The 7,430-nt window shown below is 58.1% G+C and overlaps 1 protein-coding gene across 2 annotated transcripts; it reads right to left on the reverse strand.

Annotated features, from left to right (window-relative positions):
- Window positions 1-5,209: 5,209 nt before the first annotated feature.
- On the reverse strand, window positions 5,210-6,644 carry AURKAIP1 (aurora kinase A interacting protein 1). 2 transcript variants are annotated; one of them, XM_009000226.4, is made up of 4 exons: window positions 6,611-6,644; window positions 6,188-6,273; window positions 5,486-5,931; window positions 5,210-5,387 (listed from the first exon to the last, which is right to left on the reverse strand). In XM_009000226.4, the coding sequence occupies exons 2-4, from the start codon at window positions 6,237-6,239 to the stop codon at window positions 5,286-5,288; spliced, it is 600 nt and encodes a 199-aa protein (XP_008998474.1). In that variant the 5' UTR covers window positions 6,240-6,273; window positions 6,611-6,644; the 3' UTR covers window positions 5,210-5,285. The 2 variants fall into 2 exon arrangements, with proteins under 2 accessions (XP_008998474.1, XP_008998473.1); XM_009000225.4 differs by having other exon boundaries at window positions 6,508-6,644.
- Window positions 6,645-7,430: the final 786 nt, after the last annotated feature.

A 7,430-nucleotide genomic window follows, 5' to 3' on the forward strand; every position in this document is an offset into this window, starting at 1 on the left:
GTGGGAGGGTAGCTGGAGCCCAGGAGTTACAGGCGGCACTGGGCTATAAATATGGCACTACTGCACTGCAGCCTGGGAGACAGAGGGAGGCCCTGCCTCAAAAAATAAAAAAAGATCTGGCCAGACACAGTGGCTCATACCTGTATTCCACACTTTGCGAGGCCAAGGCGGGCAGATCACCTGAGGTCAGGAATCTGAGACCAGCCTAGCCAACATGGTGAAATCCTGTCTCTAGTAAAAATACAAAAATTAGCTGGGCGTGGTGGTGCCTGTAGTCCCAGCTACTAGGGAGACTGAGGCAGGAGAACTGCTTGAACCTGGGAGGCGAAGGTTGCAGTGAGCCAAGATCGTGCCATTGCACTCCAGCCTAGGGTACAGAGTGAGACACTACCTCAAAAAAAAAAAAAAAAAAAAAAGGTCTAAAAGCCACCAGCTTTAAAACATGGTACTACCAGAAGAATCTTAAGTGCTAAAATTGCCTCTGGGAAAGGGGATGGGGGAGGAGACACTGTTTTTCTTTTCTTTTTTTTTTGAGACAGTCTCACTCTATCCCCCCGGCTGGAGTGTAGTGGTGCAATCTGCCTCCTGGGTTCAAGTGATTCTCCTACCTCAGCCTCCCCAGTAGCTGGGACTACAGGTAAATGCAACTACACCTAGCTAATTTTTGTATTTTTAGTAGAGATGGGGTTTCACCATGTGGACCAGGATGGTCTTGATCTCCTGACCTCTTGATCTGCCCACCTCGGCCTCCCAAAGTGCTAGGACTACAGGTGTGAGCCATCGTGCCCAGCCTCAAAGATAACTTTTTTTGAGACGGAGTCTCGCTCTGCCACCCAGACTGTATCGCAGTGGTGTGGTCTCGGCTCACTGCAGCCTCCGCCTCCCGGGTTCAAGCAATTCTCCTGCCTCAGCCTTCTGAGTAGCTGGGACTACAGGCACTCATCACCATGCCTGGCTAATTTTCTTTTTCGTATTTTTAGTAGAGAAGGGGTTTCACCACGTTGGTCAGGCTGGTCTCAAACTCCTGACCTCATGATCCGCCCACCTCGGCTTCCCAAAGTGCTGGGATTACAGGCATGAGCCACCATGCCAGGCCAAAGGATAACTTTTATAAAAATTTACTTTTACAAGTAAGCTTATTTTACAAATAACTCTAAAGATCTTATCACAGCCTAGTGCAAGGGCTCATGCCTGCAATCTCAGCACTTTGGGAGACCGAGGTGGGCAGATCATCAGAGGTCAGGAGTTCAAGACCAGCCTGGGAAACATGGTGAAACCCTGTCTCTTCTAAATATACAAAAATTACCAGGGTGTGGTGGCGGGTGCCTGTAATCCCAGATACTTGAGGAGCTGAGGCAGAAGAATCGCTTGAACCTTAGAGGCGGAGGTTGCAGTGAGCCAAGTCATGCCACTGTACTCCAGCCTGGGCGACAGAGCAAGATTCCATCTCAAAAATAAAAGAACTTGGCCGGGCACAGTGGCTCATGCCTGTAATCCTAGCACTTCGGGAAGCTGATGTGGGCAGATTATCTGAGGTCAGGAGTTCGAGACCAGCCTGACCAACGTGGAGAAACCCCATCTTTACTAAAACAAAACAAAACAAAAAAAAAAACAAAATTAGCGTGGTGGCTTATGCCTGTAATCCCAGCACTTTGGGTGGCCAAGGTGGACAGATGGAATGAGGTCAGGAGTTGGACAGTGGCCTGGCCAACACGGTAAAACGCTATCTCTACTAAAACTGCAAAAACTAGCCGGGCACAGTGGCGCACACCTGTAGTCCAAGTTACTTGGAAGGCTGAGGCAGGAGAATCACTTGGGCCAGGAAGTGGAAGGTTGCAGTGAGCTGAGATTGTACCACTGTACTCCGGCCGGAGTACAGAGGCGAGACTATTTCTGAAAACATGGCATTCGGAAACAGGATCCAGACTCCTCCAGCCTGATCAACAGGAATGTTCTTTCCCACCTCCCAGTGCCCTTCCCGGAAGCTCAGGGGGCCTTAGCCCAGCCCAGGGAGCCAGCTTTCCTCCCAGACTCCGCTCCACACCCAGGGCCTCTCTGTTGGCCTCACCGGCCTGCGTGCTCCTCAGACAGGGCATGCAGTGAGTGCTCGGCTCAGCTCCCTGGAGGTTCTGGGCCTTGCTTGGCACACACGTTTGCTGCACCCCCACCCCCACACACATCTGAAGCAGGCAGGGCCCTGGAGGGGCACTGGGACGGGGAGCTGAGGGCCTCATCCACAGTCCATGAGAGCTCTGAACCCACAGTAGTGTGGCTGGGCAGGCCCCAGGCTCAGCCCCAGTGGAATCCACAGAAGACACTAGCCTGCCAGAGGCTGAGCTCACCAAGATGTCCCGTTATTGAGGCCACCATCAAATCTTTCCTGTGTGCTTGAGGCTGGGTGCACCATGCCCACTGTCCAAGACCACCCCCAGCAGAGCCAAACCCTGGCTGGAACCCAAGCTCTGAGCATCAGGACACGCGGTGGTGAGGGGTGGGTCGCTGGCAGCTCCACATGCCCCCACAACACCCCACCCACCTTTGCCCCCTCGCCCAGATGATGCCCAGGGACAGAAAAGGGGAGGCAACAGGGAGGGGGGTGCATGTCTCACAGACCAGGGGCAGGGCGGAGGCCCCACAGAGAAGACGGGAGGGATGGCCTCTTGTGGCCTTCAAGCAGCCGCAGAGATTAAAAATAAAACCCCCAAATTGCTTCCCAAGGTTGTGGTTGGGCAACAAAGGCTTCCAAGCCAAGGCAGGGTGAGCTCTATAGGCTCAGCAGAGTCCAGGCTTGCAGGAGCTGGGGTGGGCGGCTCAGGCACTGCCTTGGCAGACCGTTACTTCTGAAGTGGGATACCCACCGCTGCTGACGTTGGGCTGATGGGTTTGTGGTGGGTATGTCCTCATGGTGCAGGGTGTGTAGCAGCATCCCTGGGCTCCACCCACCTGTGCCAGCCGCACCTCCCATTGTGACGACCACAGATGTCTCCAGATGTGGCTGAAAGCCATGGCTGACCTGGCTCCAAAGAGCACCCCAGAAAGCCCCCACACAGGGGAGGAGACCAGGGGCAGGGCAGGTGTCCCCAGGCTTGTGCCTGAGCTGGGTAGGCCTGCTGACCCCCCAAGCTCTGCAGGCTCAGACTCCAGATGGCTCAACTCAGCTTCCTGTGTCTCCTCCTTCACCCAGGGATGGGGCAAGTGAGCTCCGGGGCAACTCCTGAGGCAGGGCTGGAAGGAAATGCCAGGAGCAGCTGCTCTGCTGAGGGTGCCAGTGGTGGGAAAGGGTACTGGGACACTAGGACAGGGCCAGTGTTGGCACTGAGTTGGCCCCGCTTAACTTGAGGGAGTTTCAGCCTTTGAGGCTCTGGCCCTGGGACCCCTGCCCCGTTCACACCTGGGGAAACAGACCCGGATGACTGTGACCACAGCTGGGGCTTCGCAAGCTGCTTCCTGCCACCTGTCCTAGTCCCCAGTCCTGGACCCAGGAGCCTGGCTGCTGCCCCGTGTGGTGGCCTGGGGAAGCACACCTGCACCAGCCACTGGCTCCAGGCTCCTCCAGGGGCAGCCACACAGCCTCTCTGTGGGGACAGGGAGCAACAATACAGGCCCTGCTGACCTGACCAGCTGGCAAGTGCAGGGCCTAACGCCTTGGACAATACGTGATTCACAAGTCTGTCCTGTTCTAGATAAACTGCTGGGAACAGTGCTCAAGCTCTCCCCAAGATCTGATGGGCAAGGGAATCAAGCTTGAGCCACAAACACGTTTCTGTGACAAATAAACAGGAGGCCACCACATCCCTGGTGAGAGGCAGCCCAGCCTTCCCAACAGGTGGGATGGGAGAGGCTCTTCTCCTGTTGCTGAGCTGTTAGTGGCGGAAGCACCTTCTTGGTGCCCTGCCTGCCATGTCCTGCTACCCAAGTCCACACCCCTGCTCTTAGGAATGCTGTATTCCAGCCAGCACAGTGGCTCACGCCTGCAACCCAGCACTTTGGGAGGCCGAGGTAGGTGATCACTGAAGTCAGGGGTTCGAGACCAGCCTGGCCAACATGGTGAAACCCATCTCCACTAAAAATACAAAAATTAGCTGGGTGTAATGGTGGGCGCCTGTAATCCCTGCTACTCAGGAGGCTGAGGCAGGAGAATCACTTGAACCCAGGAGGTAGAGGTTGCAGTGAGCCAAGGTCACACCACAGCATTCCAGCCTGCCCAACAGAGCGAGACTGCCTCAAAAAAAAAAAAAAAAAAAAAAGGCCAGGCACGATGGCTTACACATGTAATCCCAGCACTTTGGGAAGCCGAGGCGGGTGGATCACAAGGTCAAAAGATCGAGACCATCCTTTCCAACGTGGTGAAACCCCGTCCCTATTAAAAATACAGAAAAAATTTAGCCGGGCGTGGTGGTGCATGCCTGTAGTCACAGCTACTTGGGAGGCTGAGGCAGGAGAATTGCTTGAAAGCGAAAAATGGAAGTTGCAGTGAGCCGAAATCGTGCCACTGCACTCCAGCCTGGTGATAGAACAAGACTCCATCTCAAAAAAAAAAAAAAAAAAAGGAATAATGTATTCTTCCTTTTCATCAAGAGGAACCTGAAAATACCAGGGACCTCAAGTTAAGCCTCAGGGATTCTCCAGCCCTGTAAACGACACTGTCTCCTCAGCTCTCCCCCCACCCTGCCACCCTGAACCCCATCTGAGCCATCTCTTCCTGCTTAGCCCCCTCCTCCACTCAGGGCCCCAGGAGGTGGCACACATGCCTGGGAAAACTGACAGCCGGACCAACAGCCTGGCCCTGACGGCTGGACGGCTCAGAGGGCCACTAGAGGCCACATCCACGGAGTGTGGTGGGTACCATCCACCACCACCAGCAGCACCAGGACCTTCCTTGACTTCCCACTGAAGCCCCTCCCCGCAGCATTCTGGGCGCTCCCTCGACCCCAGTCTTGTCCTCCTGCACTTCCGCCATCTGGGTCTTCATTCGGTCGACCTCCCCCAGGGAATGCAGCACTCAGGGAGGGGCTTCGGGCTCCTTTCACAGTGATTCCACAGCACCCATTTGTCCCACAGGCCCAGCACCCTAGGGAGGGTGGCTGAGGGCCAGCTAGAAAGAGAGATGGCCAATCTGCCACCCTGGTGCCCAGGGCTCCTACAACACCAGGGACTGGCACCAGCTGCCATCCTGAGTCGCCACACCAGGCAAAACTGGCTCTAGATCTGCGGGGACAGCTGAGTACTCTGAGCATTTATTACCACGGATGACAACAGCAGCGGGAGGGAGGGCGGTGCCAGACTCATCTGCCCCGCTGGTAGATCTTGGGGGTCTGCCAGCCTTCGGGGGCTTCCTTCAGTCCCGCCTTCAGCCAGATGCGCCTCAGGTCTCTCTCGAACTTGAGCTGCCAGGGACAGAGGGAGGGACCACCATGTAATTCGTGACAAAGCCACGCGTTCTCAGCACTTTGTCCCTCCCAGGGCCAAGGAGGGGGCCGCTCACCTGCTTCCGTTTCAGGCGTCCTTCCCGGATCTTCCGCCGCAGGAACCGCGTCCTTTTCACCAGCTTCCGGTACTTATGGTGGTTCATCTTCCGCCGGCGGATCTTCAGCACGTTTTTGCACTGCATCACAGGCGCATCCCCGACCCCCTCATCCCCCTGCTCGGCCCCTTCCCCTGTGTGGCAAGGCGGGCACTCGTGGGGCTGGGGTGGAGCCACAGTACCCGGGGTCCCGGAGTCCAGTCTGGGCAGGAGGCAGCGGGCCGTAAGCCAGCTCTCCAGGGGGCTGATGGACATCTTCCTGGGGACCAGCATCTCCTCCAGCTCCAGCTGGGCCCCCTTGCGAGGGAGGGAGGCCGTCCTGCCCCGGCCGGCTGGCTGTGTGCTGTAAAAGTGCCCGCAGGCCCGGCCGCCCAGCTCTCCAGAGCTGGGCCAGAGCCGGCGGCAGCCTGCAGAAAACCAGACGGCACAGTCACCGCTCGCGACACCGCGCCGGCCCTGCGGGCTGGGGAGCAGCACGTTCGTCCCAGCGAGCATCCCCTGCACCTAACTCCTGGCCTGAACCCGAGGCTCCCTACGTGAGCCTCGGAAGTTTGGAGGGAAAAGAGTTCGTGCGTGGCCACGGGCCCCTGCCCCAGCCGGGCTGCTGAGACCCGCACTCCTGCCCAGGCGTGTCCCTCCCCGCCGCCCCGCGGGGCTTCTTACCTGCCCAGGGAACCGCCCTGAACAGCGGGGAAGTCAGGCGCACCAGGAGCATGGTCTGCGTGCGGCGGCCCAGGGGCTAAGGGAAGCTGAAACACAGGTGCCTGCTCAGCTCAGGCGGCAGCGCCTTCGAGCAGTCGCGGGCAGGCCGGGACTGGGGCGTCCGGTCCCGCCGCGACCGCCGCACCCCTTCTCCCTCCGCCACCCCAACCCACAAGGAGGACTCTGCTTCAAACACAGCTCGCGCCCCAAGGCTCCCAAGCCCCCGACGCAAGCGGCGTCGCGCTTGGGCGCTCCGAAAGTTCCCCCGCGGATCGCGCTACCTGACGCCGGGACCCTCTTGGCAGAACCCCGGGTCCGCCCGCCGTGGCGTCCGACGCCCTCAGGCCTCCCACTGACCCTTCCCTACGCGCGGCTCAAACCGACCATGCCACGGCCGCCCTCAAGGCACTTCCGGTCCGTCCCCGAGCCCGCTCGGATCGGCAGCGGCTTCCTGGCGGTTCCTACGGGCAGCGCACCCTGGCGTCCCCGCGGCCCCGGATTCTGCATCGTCGCAGGCCCCACCGGGCCCGAAAGGCGACGGTTTCCGTTTGAGGAAGTCATGGTCCGACCCCTCGCACGGCTCCTCAACTCTGCCTGGTCCCTTACGGAGGCAAACAAACAAAAAAAACTACATTTCCCATAATCCCAGGGGGTGCGGGCCCTAGATGTGCCTTCGGGTTAGGAATCGTTTCCGGACCAGCCAGAGCCAACGGAAGTGCAAGCTCAAAGCTACGGAGATGACGGAAGTGGAATTATCTGGAAGACGGAAGTGGCTGGAGGTATTCCCCGTTAGTGCTGGAGGCGAAGGACCCCAAACAAGTGCTGAACCTGTGGTACCGGGTCTCCCGACTCCTCATTCCTGGGGCTGGGGAGCTGCCTGGCGGGAGGCGAGGGTGGCAGATGGGTGATGGTGACTCCGTTGTCTGCCCCGCTGGGTGTATTGACACCCGGCCTAATTTTTGCAGTTTTAGTAGAGACGGGATTTCACCATGTTAAACAGGCTGGTCTCGAACTCCTGACCTCAAGTAGCCTCCCGCTTCGGCCTCCCAAAATGCTGGGATTACAGGTGTGAGCCACTGCGCCTGACCCCATAGTGTGATTTTGAAAACAAAAATCAGACTTGGCCAGTAGCGGAGGCTCACGCCTGTCATCCCAGCACTTTAAGAGGCCAAGGCGGCCAGATCACCTGAGGTCGGGAGTTCGA

Source organism: Callithrix jacchus, chromosome 7 (genome assembly GCF_049354715.1).
Source record: "Callithrix jacchus isolate 240 chromosome 7, calJac240_pri, whole genome shotgun sequence".
NCBI classification, from domain to species: domain Eukaryota; kingdom Metazoa; phylum Chordata; class Mammalia; order Primates; family Cebidae; genus Callithrix; species Callithrix jacchus.